Source organism: Scyliorhinus torazame, chromosome 9 (genome assembly GCF_047496885.1).
Source record: "Scyliorhinus torazame isolate Kashiwa2021f chromosome 9, sScyTor2.1, whole genome shotgun sequence".
Taxonomy (NCBI): Eukaryota; Metazoa; Chordata; class Chondrichthyes; order Carcharhiniformes; family Scyliorhinidae; genus Scyliorhinus; species Scyliorhinus torazame.
Genome location: NC_092715.1, coordinates 243,039,508 through 243,060,754, shown reverse-complemented (window position 1 = coordinate 243,060,754; position 21,247 = coordinate 243,039,508). Strand labels below are relative to the sequence as shown.

At 43.3% G+C, this 21,247-nt stretch overlaps 1 protein-coding gene and 1 pseudogene across 5 annotated transcripts in view; one reads left to right on the top strand and one right to left on the bottom strand.

Annotated features, from left to right (window-relative positions):
• Positions 1–21,247, top strand: part of LOC140429773 (lysine-specific demethylase 4C-like) — a 557,303-nt gene that overhangs the window by 86,147 nt on the left and 449,909 nt on the right. For all 5 annotated transcript variants that reach the window (XM_072517215.1, XM_072517213.1, XM_072517214.1 and 2 more), the window contains one exon: positions 15,703–15,896. In XM_072517215.1, coding sequence (XP_072373316.1) covers positions 15,703–15,896 — 194 coding nt within the window. The remainder of the gene's footprint in view (positions 1–15,702; positions 15,897–21,247) is intronic.
• LOC140429938 (small ribosomal subunit protein uS11-like) lies at positions 16,647–17,085 on the bottom strand (annotated as a pseudogene).

Here is a 21,247-nt window from a genome sequence, read left to right as displayed (position 1 = left end):
TTCTGTCAATATCATACTTATATAAAAAGCCATATCCACCGCCTCTACAAGGCTTAACGTCTCAGCAGCCACAGTGCTTTTTACCACTCTCCTTATTTTCTTTGTTTCCCACACAAGTGGGCAACATTTACCATTGTTCCCCAAAAGGAAAATTATAAAACCTCCTGTGATTGAAACCCCATCACATAAATTTGCGTAGGATGCATCACTATAAACTATGAGTTTCAAGTGCTTAAGGTCACCTAAAACCGGGAACTTCAAAACACACTCCTGCATTTTTAGTTTGGCCAACGCTTTATTTGCTCTTATTATGTCTTCCACTTTGGGATCATTCATTTTTGTACTCAACTCTAAGACATCAAAACTCACGTCCGGTCTACTCTGTCTACCTAACCAGTTCAGTTGACCAATTAAACTTCGCAGTTGCTCTTTTTCTATCTTTGAAACCATTGGGTCTTTTTGTGAAACTCGACCACGACTAATTGCTATTGGGGTGATGCTTTCCAAATAAGATTGCTGACGTAAAGTTGCCCCTAACCTAGTCTGTCCAATTTCCAGTCCAATATATTTAAATGCACCGGAAGCCTGACTTCCAACCCTGAATTCTTTCCTCAAACCAGAGATTACAATAGCTTCAAAATCACTAGTCCCGCCCCACAAAAAAATCATCGACATGCATCATAAAAATGCCAGAAAGATTTCCTTTATAGTGCCAGTAAAACATTGCAGGATCTGCTTTCAACTGGCAACAGCCTAACTTTAACAAAACTGACCTTACCGAAAAATACCAGACTCTAGATGCATCATTTAATCCATATACACATTTGTTCAACTTCCAGAGTACCCCTTCTGTGTTAGCTGCTTCTTTAGGGGGACGGAGAAAAATGTCTCTCTGGAGCTGATGCCCCTGCAAAAAGGCAGCTTTTATATCTATAGATTTGCATTCCCATGCCTTTATGGCTAATAGAGCCAAGAAGATCTTTAAAATAACCTTTCCTGCTGTAGGTGAATCTACCCTTAAATCCTGATCTTCTAAGTTGTTTTCAAATCCCCTTTGCCTTATAAGTTCCATCCGGAAGAACCTTTTCCGTGCAAATCCATCTGTGGGATAGAGCTCTTTGTCCCCTATCCGGTACTTCCGTGTATACCCCAAATTCACTCCAACTATGCAATTCTTGCTGTTTAGCTTCTTTAATAACTTTTTCATCGAATTTATTTGAAGCCACCAAAATCTCACGTGCATGTGGGCTTCTACTCCTATTTGTATTCGTAGTCTTACTCGCGTTCAGAGATCTTGACAAACTACGTCCCCTTTCCCGCCTGGTATCTCGTTCTGTACTGCTACTGCTTGATCTTTCCCTTCTGCTGTGGGATGTCCTTTCAATAGTTCTCGACCTTTTCCTGTGGACCTGTTCACTATCCGATGTACTATCTGAACTGGCACTGTGTTTCTGTGCCCTCCAATTTTGAACTTTGTTTTCCCAATCCATTGTCTTGACTCCTTCCCCTGAATGCTGTACATTCAACCAATGTTTATACTTTCCAGTGGCCTTCCCTGCTCTACTAATAACAGTTGCATCCTTCCATTGACTAGACCCTTCAGGCAAGTATGTCACTTTTGTACCAACTTTTGGCAGATTCCCTTTCGGAAAAATGGCCGGTTTTAATTCACCAGAAGTGTTGTGTTCCTCCACAGAAACCCTGTCTATATCAGTTAATTGGTCCTCATAGTTCTGTAACACATGCGTACCAGATGACTCTGGTTCCTCGTCATGTCTGTCTGCTCCGTCTAAATTTGAAATCTGTACCCATTATCCTTGATGAATGGACCGTAACAGTTGCATGTTGCAAAATAATTGTTTTGCCATCTATGCCTATGATCTTCCCTGGGCCTTTCCATTCATTAGAATTGTCTCTCTTATAGTATACCATGCCTCCTTGCTGAAAAACGGCATCTGATGGCCGTACGTTATGTCTTAAAGCTCTGCGAATTCTTTCAGAGACTTCTGCTTCCAAAAAAGCTTTTTTACTGCTTTGTAATGCATTTAAATGTTCAGCAAAACCAGAGCTAATTGTAGTCTCCTCCCAAGCTGGAGGCTGGTCATCCAAAATGGACGGAATTTTAGGATTTCTACCAAACACTAATTGATAAGGACTATAGCCCCCAACCATCTGCAATGAATTCTTTGCATGTACTGCCCATGCTAAAGCTGAATTTAGCCTGCAATTTGGTCGATCTGCCAAAATTTTTCGAAGCATGTCATCGATGACAGCATGATTTCTTTCACAGACACCATTACTAAATGGGCTTTCTGCAGCCGTATTCATAACTCTGATATTCATGTTTTCACACATATTCCTAAACTCATCATTAGCAAATTCTCCCCCATTGTCCGTAAGGAATTTTGCCGGTGGACCCACTCCTGTCCCTATCCATTTTTCCATGATTTGATCCAGAATTACTCTTTTCTTTACTTCGTACAATCGTTGATTGACTAAATCTGGTTGCTAAATCTACAAAATGCAAAATAAATATATTATTTGCTTTATCCCAGATCTTAAGGTCCATGGCCACAATGTTGTTAAAATCCCTGGCCAAAGGTAGGGTTACTATTGGTCATGCTGGTGTCCTTCTGTACTTCCTATAAACTTCACAGCGGTCACTAATCTGTTCCATCAGTTTAGTATAGTCATCCCTTAATACATTTTTCAGCCTCCGAGGAGACAGATGTGCAAATTGCCTATGCAGTTTTAATACCACAAGCTTTTTATCAGCTAAAGTCCCATTTTCAACTGCCATTAACACATCCTTAACCACTCTACTTGAAAAATTATTTGTCAGTAATGGAATACAATAGTGTCCCGACTGTGTAAATTGTAAGTCCACCGTCTTTCCAAAAACTGTTGCCTTATCCTGTTCCATATCCAGTTTCATGTGTGCTTTCTTCATTGATGGTCTGCTCAGAAGCAAAGGTATCTCACTTGATACAACATCCACGCTAATGAAATGATTCACTCCGGCAATATTGCAAGGGATCACCACCCTTTTCAGCGACTTCAGAGTATTATCATCCCCAAACCTGAAACTTGTGGAACTTTCAAATTCCTTAACCTTGTTACGATTTTCAGCATTCAAAGAGTCCAGGTAACATTTTAACCAGTCAATTCCACACACAGTAGATGTGCAGCCACAGTCCAATACAGCACAGTTGAAGGATTCTGCAACCAACACCCTCATTACCGGCGTAAAATTGCTTGTCAATAGGACAATGCCTTCTTTCTGGGCACCATCTTTTTCCGCTTCTGACTTTTCCGTGTCATGTGTTGCTTCAAACACACCCATAACGAGTTGGACAGTTGAAAGCATAATGGTATTGAGAGTCACATCGAAAACATCGATTTATCATGCCCCGTGCATTTCTGGGGTTCATCTTCCTATTGTAGGTTCTAACTGGGTTTCTGTCTTCATTATTTCATTGTCTTGGTCTCTTTCTATAGTCTTGAGCCCTGTTCGTAGCCATACGATTTTGCCATCCTGTTACTAGTGTATCTTCCATATTCTGCCTTATTGCAGGCTGACCTATTTGGGTCATCAGAGCCATCGGAATCGAATGTTTCCCCAGAAACATTTGTAAAGCTTTTGTCATCTGTTCGGATAAGGTATCCTTATCAGTAAACTGAACTCCTGTCAAAACCAGGAACTCCTGTCAAAACCAGGAGCCTATCCATGTTGCTCACTCTAGCACAGTCAAGTAATTTAAAGGCGAACACAGACTGTGGAAATTCCAGATTGTGTTTTTGCAGCCTTTTATATAGTCTGCCAAATTCCATTATATAGTCTTCCATGGAGATATCCTCGATTTTCTGGAACTTATCAAAATCCGACCATGCTTCATACGCTCTTAACAAGTCATCTTTCTTATAAATCTTATCCATATAATGTAACAAACTGAGTCTAACTCTTCCAATTCCAGCTCAGAAAGCACTTTGTTTTGGATTTTACTGCCATATGGTAGAAAAAGAGCCAATGCCATACCTTGTTTTCTCTTTCCCAAAGCAGGTACTTTAGTCCACATAACTACTGCACTTCTCCATTGGTCGTACGATTCCCTTTCAGAAAATAAGGGAGGATAGTCATATCCAGCCATCTTTTTGCTGGGTTCAGCCATGTATCTTTTTTTTTTCCCTTCTTACTCACTCCTTGGTTTGATCAGGAAAAGTTGTATCTTTCAAACATTTGCACAGCAACCATCCTCTGCTTCCATTGTTAGACGTTTTAGTTGCTGTGAAATGAAGAGTCTAAAGTTCTTGTTCCTTTTCACCAAACACTATTTATTTCACTTCCACAGCCTCTACACAAAACTCTTAACAACACACCACCTGACAGAGGCCACCTGAAGCCCCTTTACATATCAGTGTCAATTAATGGATACTTAATATAAATGAGACAACTAATTGCAATGTCTCTTAACCCATTACGTAACAAAGGTTGCCTGCAAACCATCACGTACAAGACTGTACAAATCAACTGGTGATCTCAAAGCACAGAACTCATTATCGATAAAATGAATGAATTGTTTCACTGCATCGTCAAAACGATTTGTGTCTGTTCTCCCGATCGAATTCACTTCCTACTGTGGCTTTTAGCACTTTTGCCCATACCCCTGTCAAAAAGCAGTCAAAAGCACACCGCAGTTTTCTTCAGGGATTCATTTTTACTCTGCATTGCACCATTATTGTGTCACAAATAACATTGACAGTCTCAACAATGATCTTTTATTTCCTTTTTAAATAGATTTCATTGACTTGCATTTCATCAAAAATAATCTCCTGCGTCTTGTACGCATCGCATCAGATATTTCAGAGGAACTTATATTTTTTGTTCATGTTAGTGCCTCTGCTTCGAAGCTGTAGTCATTTTGAACGTCCATGACAAATGTTTAACTGAGGCTAACAATGCAACATTCAATAAATTTGTATCAATATTTTGTAATGATTTGCTGATGGCATTAATTCTTGAAGTAAAAGGTTCCACAAAAGAGTAAAAACAGCAATATCATACTTTTCAAACTTCTCCCCTAAGGATTTTGCTTCAGTTTTCATATGTTGTTCTTCTGAATTTGATGCGGCTATGTCCAATAAGGTTTCCTTTACAGCAGCAAAGTTCATTTTCAAAGCCAAAACAGCACCTGCAAGTGCAGACCACCTGGTGTGACAAATTCTTTTGACTCAAATGTTTTTCATTTGCCTGCCCCAAGCGTGACTGCAACATGTTCCTCCGATTTGTGGAAACCAAGAAAAGGCATACACATTTTGAACAAAGTTTTTTAAAAATGTACAGCTCCCTCACCGGATTCAGCTGCAATGTTGTTGATGATTACGTTCAAAGAGTGACTGTAACATGGGATGAATAATGCACGGGTTTGCATTGTTGATTATTGCTTGTGGACCTGAATATTTTCCTGACATTTACAGCATTATTGAATCTCGCCATGACAATTTTTGATGTCCACATTGAACTTTGCAATGATTCCCAAAACAGTTGTCTCCAGACTTTCGGAAGACTGGACATAACAAAGGAACCGCTTTACAACTACACAATCATTGGACACATATCTTAAAATTGATGTTAATTGATTCACATGACTTGCATTTGGTGTTGAATCTATTATGGAATAGTATTTGGCATCTTTTACTTAATTCGTGAATTGATTTCTGAGCTGCTCTGCCATTATAGTGATGACATCATCATAGTGATGACATCATCGTAGGTTTGATGTGTTAAAATGTTGGTCTTCTCTGAGCCACGATATTGATTAACTTTTCAAATGCTCTTTGAGAAGGTCAGCAAATTTTTTTTCAATAAATATTTTTTATTGGGATTTTGAACAAGGTATATTTACAGTTATGTACACAGAATAAAAAAAAATAAAAAAAAATATATATATAGAGAAGAGAAGCTCAGCAAACTTACTGAGAGGTCCACAAGCAATAATCAACAATGCAAACCCGTGCATTATTCATCCCATGTTGCAGTCACTCTTTGAACGTAATCATCAACAACATTGCAGCTGAATCCGGTGAGGGAGCTGTACATTTTAAAAAAACTTTGTTCAAAATGTGTATGCCTTTTTTTTGGTTTCCACAAATCGGAGGAACATGTTGCAGTCACGCTTGGGGCAGGCTTAAAAAATTACCTTTTCGATTTTACAATGATGACTCGCCATATCCTCTTACAGCTTGTCCCACAGAAGATAATGTCACTTCATGTTGCTAAAAAAAGTGACCTTGATTTTAGGCAGCTAATAAAGTGTCTGAAAAATCAGGCTCTGCAAAAATGGGATTAATTTCTTAGCTATGAAGCTGTGATTCAGATCATGGATTTCAAATAACACAAACATTCCCTCTCCCCTCAACCCCCTCACATGCCGTCTCTACCCGCAACCCCCTCCTCCCACACTCTCCCTCCCTGCAACCAGACCCTCTTGCACCCTCTTCCCCTCATGCCCTCACACTCTTTTATTGCACCCCCACCACCACGCATCCCATCAATCTCACCCCCCTCCCCTCCCCAAACCCCTCATTCTCACCTCGCCCAGCTGGGGTCCTTGAGGCCGTATGCCATGCCTGAACTACGTCTTTGTCATCCCTCACCTCCGTGCCTCATATGCCTGTTGCTGGCCTTGGAGAGGGCGTGGGGAGGGGCGGTCCGGTCTGCTGCTGGCGCAAACATCTGCTTTTCTTCCCCGTTCTGTTGGCCATGGGCGTTGTGTGCCTGTTGCTGGCTTGGAGGGGGTCTGGTCTGCTGCTGGCACAAACCTGGGCTTCCCTCGCCGTGGCCGATCGCTAGGCCCCGCCCTCGTGGTCTTGTGCATGCCTGTTGCCAACTGTTACTTACCTTCCCGCTCTTTGGTTCTCATCCAATCCGAGTCGGATTTCGCTCTGCATTTGCTATCGGCAGAAAATGCACGGAGTAGTCAGCCTCTGGATGCCCTGACAATTGTGGTGGCCATGTTGATGTACATCCGAGCTGAGCTGACTAAGTGTTCTAGTACTGGGCTCAGTGGTATAACAGGGCAGCTGGCTGGCTGCAGGGTCACCCAGTTGGTCGGTGCTCTGTGCCAAGGCATGGTGTGTTTCATTGTAAATCCACCCTGACGACACTCTCTGGTTATAGACCCTTCTTCTGATGTCTGATAGTTTTTCTCATTATTTGCTATATTGAATTCCTCTTCTTTTCCAAATGGAACATTTGAATATGGCAAACCTCCGTGTCCCTCTCACTATCTCAGAAACCATTTATTTTTACTAGTTTTCTTTGATGGTACTCTGGATATTGTAGTTGGAACTCTACCTCCCATTCATTGTACTTGTGATCAGACTGGGGGATGAAAAGGTGAACTGCTGTTCCTCGAGCTTCAGTGGGCCAGTATAGGAGACGGGAAGTGGGAGTGGAGCAGAGAATTAAAATGACAGGCAATTGTAAGCTCCGGTCATACCTGCAAACTCTGAGCTACTTCACAAAGTGGTCACCTAGTCTGCATTTAGTCTGTCCAGTGTAAAGGAAGCATGTCTTACGAGCAGTAAATATAGTACAGTAAATTGAAAAAGGTGCAAGTAAATCAAATAAATTAACTTCTTTTTAAATGTGGTGCACCTGCTACTGGTCTTGTCAAATCTATTGGGTTTACTTTGCTTTTCTGCAGCTACATGAGATCCATGTAATGGGAACCAGTGACACTGGCATGACACTAAGCACAGTATAACAATAAAACTTCAAAGGAGCTGAAGTGAATGGTTCAGCAGTTAATTTACACTTTTATGAAGAGGAATTGATTGGTGGTATTAAAAATTGGGAATGGACTGATAGTGCTTTTATCCATCAAGAACATCTTCACCAATCACTCCTGTACTCTAATCTCTGCAATCTGTTCATGTCTTTCCTCTTCCTTGCCAGCATGGATCACCCTTAGAACATAGAACAATACAGCGCAGTACAGGCCCTTCGGCCCACGATGTTGCACCAAAACAAAAGCCATCTAACCTACACTATGCCATTATCATCCATATGTTTATCCAATAAACTTTTAAATGCCCTCAATGTTGGCGAGTTCACTACTGTAGCAGGTAGGGCATTCCACGGCCTCACTACTCTTTGCGTAAAGAACCTACCTCTGACCTCTGTCCTATATCTATTACCCCTCAGTTTAAAGTTATGTCCCCTCGTGCCAGCCATATCCATCCGCGGGAGAAGGCTCTCACTGTCCATCCTATCCAACCCCCTGATCATTTTGTATGCCTCTATTAAGTCTCCTCTTAACCTTCTTCTCTCCAACGAAAACAACCTCAAGTCCATCAGCCTTTCCTCATAAGATTTTCCCTCCATACCAGGCAACATCCTGGTAAATCTCCTCTGCACCCGTTCCAAAGCCTCCACATCCTTCCTATAATGCGGTGACCAGAACTGTACGCAATACTCCAAATGCGGCCGTACCAGAGTTCTGTACAGCTGCAACATGACCTCCCGACTCCGGAACTCAATCCCTCTACCAATAAAGGCCAACACTCCATAGGCCTTCTTCACAACCCTATCAACCTGGGTGGCAACTTTCAGGGATCTATGTACATGGACACCTAGATCCCTCTGCTCATCCACACTTTCAAGAACTTTACCATTAGCCAAATATTCCGCATTCCTGTTATTCCTTCCAAAGTGAATCACCTCACACTTCTCTACATTAAACTCCATTTGCCACCTCTCAGCCCAGCTCTGCAGCTTATCTATATCCCTCTGTAACCTGCTACTTCCTTCCACACTATCGACAACACCACCGACTTTAGTATCGTCTGCAAATTTACTCACCCACCCTTCTGCGCCTTCCTCTAGGTCATTGATAAAAATGACAAACAGCAACGGCCCCAGAACAGATCCTTGTGGTACTCCACTTGTGACTGTACTCCATTCTGAACATTTCCCATCAACCACCACCCTCTGTCTTCTTTCAGCTAGCCAATTTCTGATCCACATCTCTAAATCACCCTCAATCCCCAGCCTCCGTATTTTTTGCAATAGCCTACCATGGGGAACCTTATCAAACGCTTTGCTGAAATCCATATACACCACATCAACTGCTCTACCCTCGTCTACCTGTTCAGTCACCTTCTCAAAGAACTCAATAAGGTTTGTGAGGCATGACCTACCCTTCACAAAGCCATGCTGACTATCCCTGATCATATTATTCCTATCTAGATGATTATAAATCTTGTCTCTTATAATCCCCTCCAAGACTTTACCCACTACAGACGTGAGGCTCACCGGTCTATAGTTGCCGGGGTTGTCTCTACTCCCCTTTTTGAACAAAGGGACTACATTTGCTGTCCTCGAGTCCTCTGGCACTATTCCTTGGTGACGATGTCTGCATCCTTGAGGTCAGCTTGCATGCATGTGGTATTCTGTGATACCAAGCTTTATTCCACCAATACTTAACCCTCCACTGTCTTTTTGCTCTCTGACTACATGTCCAGCAGCATTCTTTGAACAGTCGCAATTTGTTCCAGCTAAAAGTTAGAATGACTGAGGTCATTGTTGGCCATACCATAAGCCAACCTTTGCAACTAATTCAGTGGTCTTGCCTGGCCGTCTCCTCAGATGGGACCAGATCTTTCTCGAACGCTATTTGAACTGAACTGAGCTTCTGACCATTTCCGTTCCATCACAAAAGACCACCTGATCTTCCACTTCTAACATCACCCACTTTTGCCTTTACCTTGACCTTTCTTAGTCCTGAAATAATTTATTTGTTTGAATAGTTTAGTCTTAAATTGACAATCGTCTGGCCTGCGACGTTGGCTACTGGTCTCGCAATGTCTCGATTTTACAACTCTCGTGATTGTGTTTAAATTCTTCCACAGTCTTTTCCTACCCTGTTGCAGGTTTGCTTTGAATAGTCTCGGGTCTATGTTCTGAAATTCCTTCCATAAACCTGTCCACTTCTCTCTTTTTATGACCGTTCTTAGAGTTTTTGGTCACCCTATCCTAATATCTCTTTTGAATCTAGTTTTCTCTTGTGTCTCTGTGAAACATAGATTGACACTACCCTTTTATAAAGATCCTAGGTAAATTTATGTTATCATTAAAGGAGAATGATCAGGATCTGAACGTACAGCTATAACGCTGATTACACAAATAGTGGGATTCTGAAATAAAAGGAGGCGATTCCAGATGTACTAAGTAGACCTATCAACTTCTGAAATTTTAAAACGTAGTTTCTTTCTTTGTCAGGACAAGAAATTGGCCTTCCTTGTGCTCCCTTTTTAACATGAGAATGACCTTGCTTTTATCTGGAGTTCATGGCCTAGAACCTAATGACAAAACAACATCTCTATGGAAAATGCTCCACCTCTTGAACCCCAGTGATGGGTACTCTTTGCAGCTATCCTTCCCTAGTGACCCTGACCAGGACTGTGTGTGTATGGTAGCCTAATGGCTTTGATGCTGGGCTAGTAATCAAGGGTTCAAATCATCCAATTGCAGATTATTAAACTAAATTCAGTAGATTTGGTAATTGGTTTGCACCAGATAATTACCATGAAAATTTCTTATTTTGTTAAACCACACAATTTTGCAATGCCATTTGGCAAAGGATTTCACCTATATGTGACTCCAGGTCTACACTGCAGTTGAGCCTTGAAGCCCTCAGGCATAAACACTACCTTATCAGGATCATCCATATCCTGTGCACAAATTTTTAAAAAATGATTGTGCATAGCGATCAGGGATATGAGCTGAGTTCTCAACTAGTGCTTCGTTCATACATTGAACACTGCTTTCTTTAAATGCTTATGTAATCTTTTCCTTTATTAGATGTCAACTTAAAAAAAAAAAAATTCCAATTAAGGGGCAATTTAGCATGGCCAGTCCACCTACCCTGCACATCTTTGGATTGTGAGGGTGAGACCCACGCAGACATGGAGAGAATGTGCAAACTCCACATGGACAGTGACCCGGGATCAAGCATGGGTCCTTGGTGTCGCGAAGCAGCAGTGCTAACCTCTGCATCACCTTTCCGCCCTTTTGAAGTCAACTTTATTCCATTTTTATAAAATTATTATTTAAAACACGATTTTAAACAATACATATATTTAAATATTGAAGCATTGATTACATAGGATGTGACTGCCCTGAACTTGATTGTATTGGAATTTTTCGATGAAGAGGAAATTCATTACTTAGTGCACGTGTTAGAGTTATATGACGGTCACCTTTTGAGAATTGTGTCAAATCCAATAGACCGCCTCCTGGGCCGGGCTGGGGATACATTGTTCAGCATCGGAAAATTTTTGAATATGGAACTGTGGCTAGGTTGGGATCATGAAGTATGGGAGAGCATGTACCGAGATTCAAGAATGTTCATGTCCCGTCAATTGTGGCAGGAGAATGGAGCCGTATGTGGGTGTTGTTTTGTTTTTGCCAATGATTTTGTCGTATTCTGTGGGGTGTGTAGTGAAGTGGATGAGGAATTGTGATTCAGAAAATAAAAGTGATGTTATAATTGGAGAAAAGAAAGATTTGTGTAATGTACAGTGAACAAAAATGAATAATCAATTGGAGTTGAGTAAAATAGACTTGACCTAAGAAGGAAAGATTGGAAAACAAATGTCTGTTAGACATTATACCACAAAATAAACTATTGGGCTAATCTTTGTGATTGCACCAATCTGAGTTAGCAGCATCCAATGTGCTGCAAACAGTTTGAATTTCATGTTTCATGCACAGTAATGTTAGGTGTGTTGCAATCCCCTGTTTTAATGCAAAGTGAGATGGAGTTGGCCACGGCTTTGATTGAAGTATTGATGACATAGCTTTTATGGTAAAAGAATCAGGAGAGATTGGATTTTTTTTTAGGCAGTGAATTGTTCTGGTCTGGAACATACTGCCTGAAAGGCACCTTTCAGGGAATCGAATAAATACTTGAAAGGGAACAATTTCTGGAGCCAAGGGAGCAGGAAAGTGGGATTAATTGCATAGCTCTTTCATAGAGCTGTCACAGGCATGATGAGTTGATTTGTTTTCTTCTGTACTATGTAGTTGCAGGGAATAATATCCGTTCCTGTGCCAGTGTGGGGTGGGTGTTTATGTCAGCAATACTCTTGAAATCTCATCATCTGATGCCACCAAATTACCCTGACCTCCAAACTACAGAACTGCGACAGCAACATTTTGTATTTTCCCCAAATACCATACAATAACCCTGGACTATAGTGCACAAATTACCCAAAGTATGAATTAAAGAAAGCAATGTTTTGATCTGCTCTTGGATTGTTTTCTTATGTAACCCATCATTTGCTTTAAGGAATGTACTGGTTCTACTCTTTTTTAAAAAAAAAAAATGTGACCAGGGCTGTAACATTGAAACAACTCATGCCAAGTGAAGCTGTAAATTGAAATTTATCCTGAACACTGAAAGAGTTAGAAGAAATAAAAGCACTTCTAACTTCAGGACTATTTTAAACACCAAGACCGAGCTCTGCATGTATTTATATACATTTATTATATCATTAAAAAGTTCTCTTGTTCAACAAATACTTACGTCTTACCTTTGTCATTTTTAACAGGAGGAATGATACTTTTGATTACAATTTTGTTAAAAGGAGTGCTGTTAGTGGGCTGGATACTCACAATTCGACATGTATACATACACAGACATAACACTCAACACTCTCACTCTCACACTCGCTCTGACACACACTCGCTCTGACACTCACTCGTTCTCACACTCATTCCCTCTGACACTCATTCCCTCTGACACTCACTCGCTCTGACACTCACTTTGACACTCGCCCTGACACGCTCTCGCCCTGACACGCTCTCGCCCTGACACGCACTCACCCTGACGCGGGCACTCTGAACGCGGGCACTCTGAACGCGCGGGCACTCTGAACGCGCGGGCGCTCTGAACGCGCGGGCGCTCTGAACGCGCGGGCGCTCTGAACGCGCGGGCGCTCTGAACGCGCGGGCGCTCTGAACGCGCGGGCGCTCTGAACGCGCGGGCGCTCTGAACGCGCGCGGGCGCTCTGAACGCGCGCACTCTGAACGCGCGCGGGCGCTCTGAACGCGCGCGGGCGCTCTGAACGCGCGCGGGCGCTCTGAACGCGCGCGGGCGCTCTGAACGCGCGCACTCTGAACGCGCGCACTCTGAACGCGCGCACTCTGAACGCGCGCACTCTGAACGCGCGCACTCTGAACGCGCGCACTCTGAACGCGCGCACTCTGAACGCGCGCACTCTGAACGCGCGCACTCTGAACGCGCGCACTCTGAACGCGCGCACTCTGAACGCGCGCACTCTGAACGCGCGCACTCTGAACGCGCGCACTCTCTCACTCTGAACGCGCGCACTCTCTCACTCTGAACGCGCGCACTCTCTCACTCTGAACGCGCGCACTCTCTCACTCTGAACGCGCGCACTCTCTCACTCTGAACGCGCGCACTCTCTCACTCTGAACGCGCGCACTCTCTCACTCTGAACGCGCGCACTCTCTCACTCTGAACGCGCGCACTCTCTCACTCTGAACGCGCGCACTCTGAACGCGCGCACTCTCTCACTCTGAACGCGCGCACTCTCTCACTCTGAACGCGCGCACTCTCTCACTCTGAACGCGCTCACTCTCTCACTCTGACCCTCACTCTCTCACTCTGACCCTCACTCTCTCACTCTGACCCTCACTCTCTCACTCTGACCCTCACTCTGACCCTCACTCTGACCCTCACTCTGACCCTCACTCTGTCCCTCACTCTGTCCCTCACTCTGTCCCTCACTCTGTCCCTCACTCTGTCCCTCACTCTGACTCTCACTCTGACTCTCACTCTGACTCTCACTCTGACTCTCACTCTGACTCTCACTCTGACTCTCACTCTGACTCTCACTCTGACTCTCACTCTGACTCTCACTCTGACCCTCACTCTGTCCCTCACTCTGTCACTCTGTCCCTCACTCTGACCCTCTGTCCCTCACTCTGACACTCTGTCCCTCACTCTGACACTCTGTCCCTCTGTCTCTCACTCTGACACTCTGTCCCTCACTCTGACACTCTGTCCCTCACTCTGACACTCTGTCTCTCACTCTGACACACTGTCTCTCACTCTGACACTCTGTCTCTCACTCACTTCTCTTTCTTACATTCAAACATTCGCACTCACTCCATGCCCGTTGCCCTCCACTCCCAGCATCCAACTCTGGCCTCCACTTCCTCCTCATGACTGTGGCCTACCTCGCTCCGCTATCCAGCCGCTTTTGTCCTGACTTTGCTGATGACTGACTTTGCCTTTATTTCCAGCTCGTCCAAACGAAGGCCGGCTTCTCAGTGCATTGGCTGCTGATAGGTTGACTAGTGCACCTATCACTAGCCAACGCAGTGTGAAAACCGCCTTTGATTAGGCAAGCTGGAAGGACAGCGTTTCTCAAATTTAAAACGGCCAGACCTACTGAGGAACCTCTGGGTGAGTCCCACAGAACCCCAGGGTTGGCAAGAACCTAGTTTGAGAATTGCTGGTTAAAATGAACCACTTGTTTACTGAGATTTAACTGATTATTTGGTTTCGTATCAGAACTAACTTTTGCTAGCTGAGCCATCTGTACTTACTATTCAATGTAAATTGAAGATGCAAATCCAATAGATACCCGACGCAGGTTCCAGCTGAGTAAATTCCTCTCTATTCTGGGGGAAGAGGGTGATGGCTTGAAATGATGTAGAATGTAAATGGAAGAAATCGATCCAAATGTCAAGCAACTTCCAAAAAGTTTTATCCTATCTTTAAGCTATCAAAGAACATATTTAAGTGGTGAACTATACTTTGACAGGAAATGCCTCTTTAACATTTTTCGGTTTTGCCATTGTTGCTGGAATGCTGAAAAATGGCTTTGGGTTAATCTCTGTAGAAAAAAAAAGCAATTTTATTGTCACCTGTGCACAAAGCAGAAGAAAATTAACTGTGGGGATCATCTAAACCTTAGTGAATATGAGCCACTACAGCTACTGCTGGAGCTGTTCCCATTTTGTTTTGTACCCATCAGCTTTTGCTTCCAAGGTGTCATGATAATACCTGTATTGCACAGCCAAATACAAGGGTCATTGCCAATTCATTTAGAATAAGCAGTTGGTGCAATCTCCAGATTTGTGGCCATGAGTTGCACACTGCCTTTTCAACTTTGATTCAGATCCACAGTATTCTATCGCTTTCATTACCCTGTGCCGCTGGATATTTGTGCTTTATGTGGTATGCATCTTTACTTCCTCGCTCATCTCTCTTTTGACAGCTGGAAACCAGATTATGCCCCTTCACATGACCAGCAAAGGCAGCTTCCCTCACTTTATTTCCTGGTGCAGTGTTTCTCCACTGAATTGTTGTTGACTGCAGTTAACCACTGACTTGAGCACAATACCTAAGAAGTCTAGTCAAGCTTTGGCTTGACTTGGAACTGGTTGTAATTGGGCAAGTGATGTGCGTTTGCTGTACAACCGCAGGTCTAACAAAACTTAATAAGGTGTTGACTTTTTAAAATTTCAGATATATTTATCCTGGCAAAATATTCAGACTGGGTTTTGGCCCCCTTCATTACGAGAATCAAACCAGTGTAAAGTGTAGGTTCCATTTCTTTGTTGTACTATCCATATGATTAATTTGAAATGTAATTATTTCCTAGGATATTGACGAATGGAATATCAGCCGTTTGAATACAATTTTGGATGTAGTAGCAGAAGAAAGCGGCATTGCTATCGAAGGTGTGAACACACCATATTTATACTTCGGCATGTGGAAAACAACTTTTGCTTGGCATACTGAAGATATGGATCTGTACAGCATTAATTATCTACATTTTGGAGGACCAAAATCTTGGTAGGTATAATGACTATGTTGCATTGATGTTTTATTTCTTTCTGCTATATATTTGAGGCCTGGCAATGTGTATTTTCCCCCACTCCTGAAAAATACACTGATTAGAAACAAACTCATACAATGAATGATCCACAGACTGCATTTTCTGTAATAAGGTGGTACCTCGTATGGTTGAAGAGAAACAGTGGTCTGGATCTTCTGCAGAGTGACAATCATGCCACCCTGCTTGAACTTTTCCACGCCTCGATGATGCTTTGCATTTCTTGCTGAGTCTTCCAAGCGTGACTTCTCCAGAAATGCAGAGCGCAATGTCCCGATGAGCACTCCAATGTTGTAGCACTGGGAGAAAAAAAAACGAAACACCGATTTTTGCAATACTAGCTGCCATATGGTAAGTTTGTGATCCAGTGTGAATGTTTATAAATGGAGGAACGTTGGTGATTGGATGAATGGGCAGGGTAGAAGGTGGTTGAAGTGGCAAGTAGATTGGGAGGATTGGTCTGGTTTATATGGGGTAGTCAGGTGTGGGAAGGGTCATTGGAGAACTAGTCCAGTCAGCTTGGTTAGTCGGGGGGGGGGGGGGGGGGGGGGGGGGGGGGGGGGGGGGAGGAAAGAGGTCAAGGGAGGAGTTTGGGGGTCAGTGTGAGCGATTGAGTTGGGGGGGGGGGGGAGAATGAGTTCTGTAATTGCACAAGAGCTTTTTTTCAGCAGAACTCTTTTATTAGTTATAATGGTACACACAGAAAACATTTACAAACGGCGACCTCCCTTTCTGCGAGTGCTGTCTGACAGAATGGGAGTAACGTCCTTGTTCCAGCCAATTTGCATCCCAGATAGAGCAAGGGCCCTCGGGGCTGGCTGGGCACCGGGTCCAGGAGTCTTAGTCCTATTGCCTCCAGTTTGATTTGTAGTGCAGTGATGTCCAACTCCTTGAATTTCTGAGAGATGTCCTGAGCAGCCAACATGGCAGCGTAGGGGGAGGACTCGTCTCTGTCTGCCTTCACCTTCATACCCCCAGTGACACGGCAGGTGGTTTCCTTGCAGGGGACAGGTGTGTTTCATGAACAAAAGTATCGTTGAAGGAACCAAAGATGTGGCAAACTCCAAAAACATTCTCTCCCTCAGCCACCTGGGGTCCCAGGCTACTCACCTGCTTCTCCTTCTTTTCCTTGCCCTTACGAGGAGCCATTCCACCGCTCGCAGCAGAGCCAGAGCCAAAAAGAGAAGGTCCGAGGACGCGGCGCGTGCTCAACTTCCTCATCCCTGGACTATTCTTAAGAAACTTTTCTGCATGCTCTCCAATGCCTTCGCAGCCTTCCTAAAGTGCAGCCCCCAGAATTGGACACAGTATGGTAGTTGAGTTTGAACTAGTGTTTTATAGAAGTTCAACATGACCGCCTTGCTCTTGTACTCTATGCCCTTATTAACAAAACCTGGGATACTGTATGCTTTATTAACTGCTCTCTCAACCTGTCCTGCCAAAATAACATATACACGCAGGTCCCACTGCAACCCGTTTAGAATTGTACCCATTTTATATTGTCTTTGTTCTTCTTACTAGAATGAATTACTTAATATGTCTCTGCATTGAACTCCATGTGTCACCTGTCCACCAAATCCACCAACTTGAAATTCTACACTATCCTACTCACAGTTCACAATGCATACAAGTTCTATATCTGCAAATTTCAAAATTGTGCCCTGTACACCAAGCATTAGGTCATGAAAATATTTTGGGAAAAGCAAGGGCCCCAGACTTATGGGAACTCCATTACAAACTTTCCTCCAGGCTGAAAAGCAACTACTTTGTTTCCTGTACTCAGCCAATTTTGGATCCATGTTGCTACTGTCCCTTTTATTCCATGAGCTATAACTTTGCTCTAGCCTGTTGTGTGGCACTGTATCAAGTGTGTTTTGTAAGTCTATGTGCACCACATCAACAGCATTACCCTCATCAACCCCCTCCCTTACCCCTTCAAAAAAGAAAACTCCAAGGTAGTTAAACACGATTTCCCCTTGAGAAATCCATGCTGGCTTTCCTAGATTAACTTGTCCATGTGCCTATTAATTTTCTCCTGCATTATTGTTTCTATAAGTTTTCCCACCATCAAAGTTGAACTGACTGGTCTGTAGTCACTGGACTTTCAGGCCATTTTTCGACAAGGGTGTACCATTTGCAGTTCTACCATCTAAGGAAGACTGAAAAATTAGGGGCAGTGCCTCCACAATATCCACTCGCTTCCCTCAAATGAGATCATCTCTCATTCTCCTAAACTCCAGTGAAATGGACCAAATTTACTCTGCTCTCATCATAGGACAACCTCTCATTCCAGGGACCAATTTAGTGAACCTTGGCTGTGCTGCCTCTGATGCAAGTACATTCTTTCTTAAATATTGAGATCAAAATTTTCCAGTTATAATCTCCGTACAATTTGTTTCCCTAATTGCTGGACCTGTATTACAACTTTGTGTTCCTCGTACCATTACAGCCAAGCTTCTTTGAACATCAACATTTATAAGTTCCATGCTTTTTAAAAACATATTCTGCTTTTCCAGTTGTACAGCAAAGTGAATGACCTCCAGGGTCCCAGGTTCGATTCCGGCTTGGGTCACTGTGCGGAGTCTGCACATCCTCCCCGTGTGTGCGTGGGTTTCCTCCGGGTGCTCCGGTTTCCTCCCACAGTCCAAAGATGTGCGGGTTAGGTGGATTGGCCATGATAAATTGCCCTTAGTGTCCAAAATTGCCCTTAGTGTTGGGTGGGGTTACTGGGTTATGGGGATAGGGCGGAGGTGTTGACCTTGGGTAGGGTGCTCTTTCCAAGAGCCGGTGCAGACCCGATGGGCCGAATGGCCTCCTTCTGCACTGTAAATTCTATGATAATCTATGAAACCTCACTTTTTCAGACTGTACTCGCATTTGTCACCTTGTCACTCTCTCAACATATAGCCGAGGTCCCAGCATGATCCCAGCCATGGCCTGCTGACTTTAAAATGCCCCATTTATCCCTACTCTGATTCCTATCCATCAAATAATCCTCTAGCCATGCTAATATATCACCTTCAACTGCATGAACTTTATCTTGTTTAATAATCTTTTGTGTGGCACCTTATCGAATGCTATTTATAAGTCAAAAAAATTGTCAAACAGGATTTCCCTTTCGTAAAATCATGCTGATTTGTTCTCGTCATACTACATTTTTCTAAGTGCATTGTTAAGACTAATAATAATAAGGCGGTGTGGTGGCGCAGTGGTTAATTAACACCGCTGCGTCACGGTGCCAAGGACCCGGGTTCGATCCCGGCCCCAGGTCACTGTCCGTGTGGAGTTTGCATATTCTCCCCGTTTCTACGTGGGTCTCTCTCTTCCACCCCCCCACCCCCAACCCCCCAAAAATGTGCAGGGTAGGTGGATTGGCCACGCTAAATTACCCCTTAATTTGGAAAATTAAAATTAAAAAAATAAATAAATAAAGACGACTAATAATAGATTCCAGCGTTGTCGGGGAACTGCCCTGTAGTTTCCTGTCATATCACTTCCCTCCTTTATTGAATAATGTCACATTTACTAACTTTCAATCTTGGGGATCCAGTCACAGCATAAATTTCTATCCCTGGAACTGTCTCTCTTAGGACCCTAAGGTGTAGACCATAACTTGAGATAAGTTTGTGTATGTTATTCTGACTGATGAGTACAGTTTGTCTTGTGGCTTTCCATTTGATCATTTTGCCATTGGTGGAATGCAGCTGTCAGTGATGGACAGGGGAGTCCCAACAACCCAGGTGCACCATTTCAAGAGTGTTGTGTTCGTGAAAGCTGAATTATTACTTTTACTCTGGAGAATGTAGACCCAATTTACTCAGCTCCCATCATGGGAGAACCCGCTCATCCTGGGGGACCAAGTTAGTAAACTTTTGCTGTGCTACCTCCAGTGCAAGTATATTCTTCCTTAACTATGGAGACCAAAATTACACAGTATTCCAAGTGTGACCACAGCAAAGCACTGTGCAATTTGCTTTCCTAATTGCTTGCTGTACCTGCATGCCAGTTTTTGTGTATATTTGTGTGTATGTATATGTGAGTGCACACTCCATAATACCCTGTGAACCAAGCATTAACCCTTCTTGCCCGAGGACACTTGTGGAAGATAACTGGTTGCTCCACAATTTTGGTACAAAAAACATGTTTCTAGCTCTGACATTCTTTATTTTAAGAGCAACGTATAATCTGAGTTTTGAGCTGTGTACTACCATCCCAATTTGAAGAAGGTTGCAGAAATGTCTTTGTCATACTATCAGAATGTATAATTAATCATGTTTGTGGTGGTATTTCCTGGTGGGTAAATACTTGGAGCGTATTTTTAGCTTATATGTTCAATTCTGTTTCTGATTATATCCAGGAGATGGTGCCAATCATAATCACATACCAGTCTGACTGAACCTGTGCACTTTTGAGGCAGCACCAAACTAAACATATGGGATATGAAATTATTCAGGGAACTATCCCAGAAACCTGACAAGTTTGACTTGATGCATTTGAAGGTTGCAGCACACTGTTAGTAATGGTGTTTAAGGCTTGAGAGTACTTCTGCTTTCATCTGCATGCTGTTGTGTGCCAGCTCGTTCTCAAAGAAGAAAGTCGGTAATATTTGGGTGACTTGCTTAACGCCTGTGAAGATGTGTGTCAGGGTTAAAAGACTGCTTGTGAGGGTGGCATGGAGACACAGTGGTTAGCACTGCTGCCTCACGCCGCCGAGGACCCGGGTTCGATTCCGGCCCTGGGTCACTGTCCGTGTGGAGTTTGCACATTCTCCCCATATCTGCGTGGTTCTCACCCCCACAACCCAAAGATGTGCAGGTTAGGTGGATTGGCCGCACCAAATTGTCGCTTAATTGGAAATCTTAAAAAAAGAATTCTGCTTGTGGTGTTTGAAAGTTGCCGCAGATGGGCAGAAGTGAGAGGAGTAACTGTGCGGAATGTAGTAAATGTAGAGTGTGCAAGTAGCAGCACAAGGAATTTCAGTATTGTGTGAAAGAAAGACTTGCATTTTAGTTAGCACCTTTTCCAACTGCAGGTTGTCCCAAAATGCTTAACACTGATTAACGACTTTTTGAAACGTGCTACACCTGTAGTGTTGGAAATGCTGCAGCCAATTTATCCATAGCAAGTTTCTATAAACAGCAGTGAAATAAATGATCAAACGATTTTTTTTAGCTACAAAATCAGAAAAAACTTTGACAAAGAGTCATCCAGACTCGCAACGTTAGCTCCCTTCTCTGTCCACAGATGCCGTCAGACCTCTTGGAATCATAGAATTTACAGTGCAGAAGAAGGCAATTCGGCCCATCGAGCC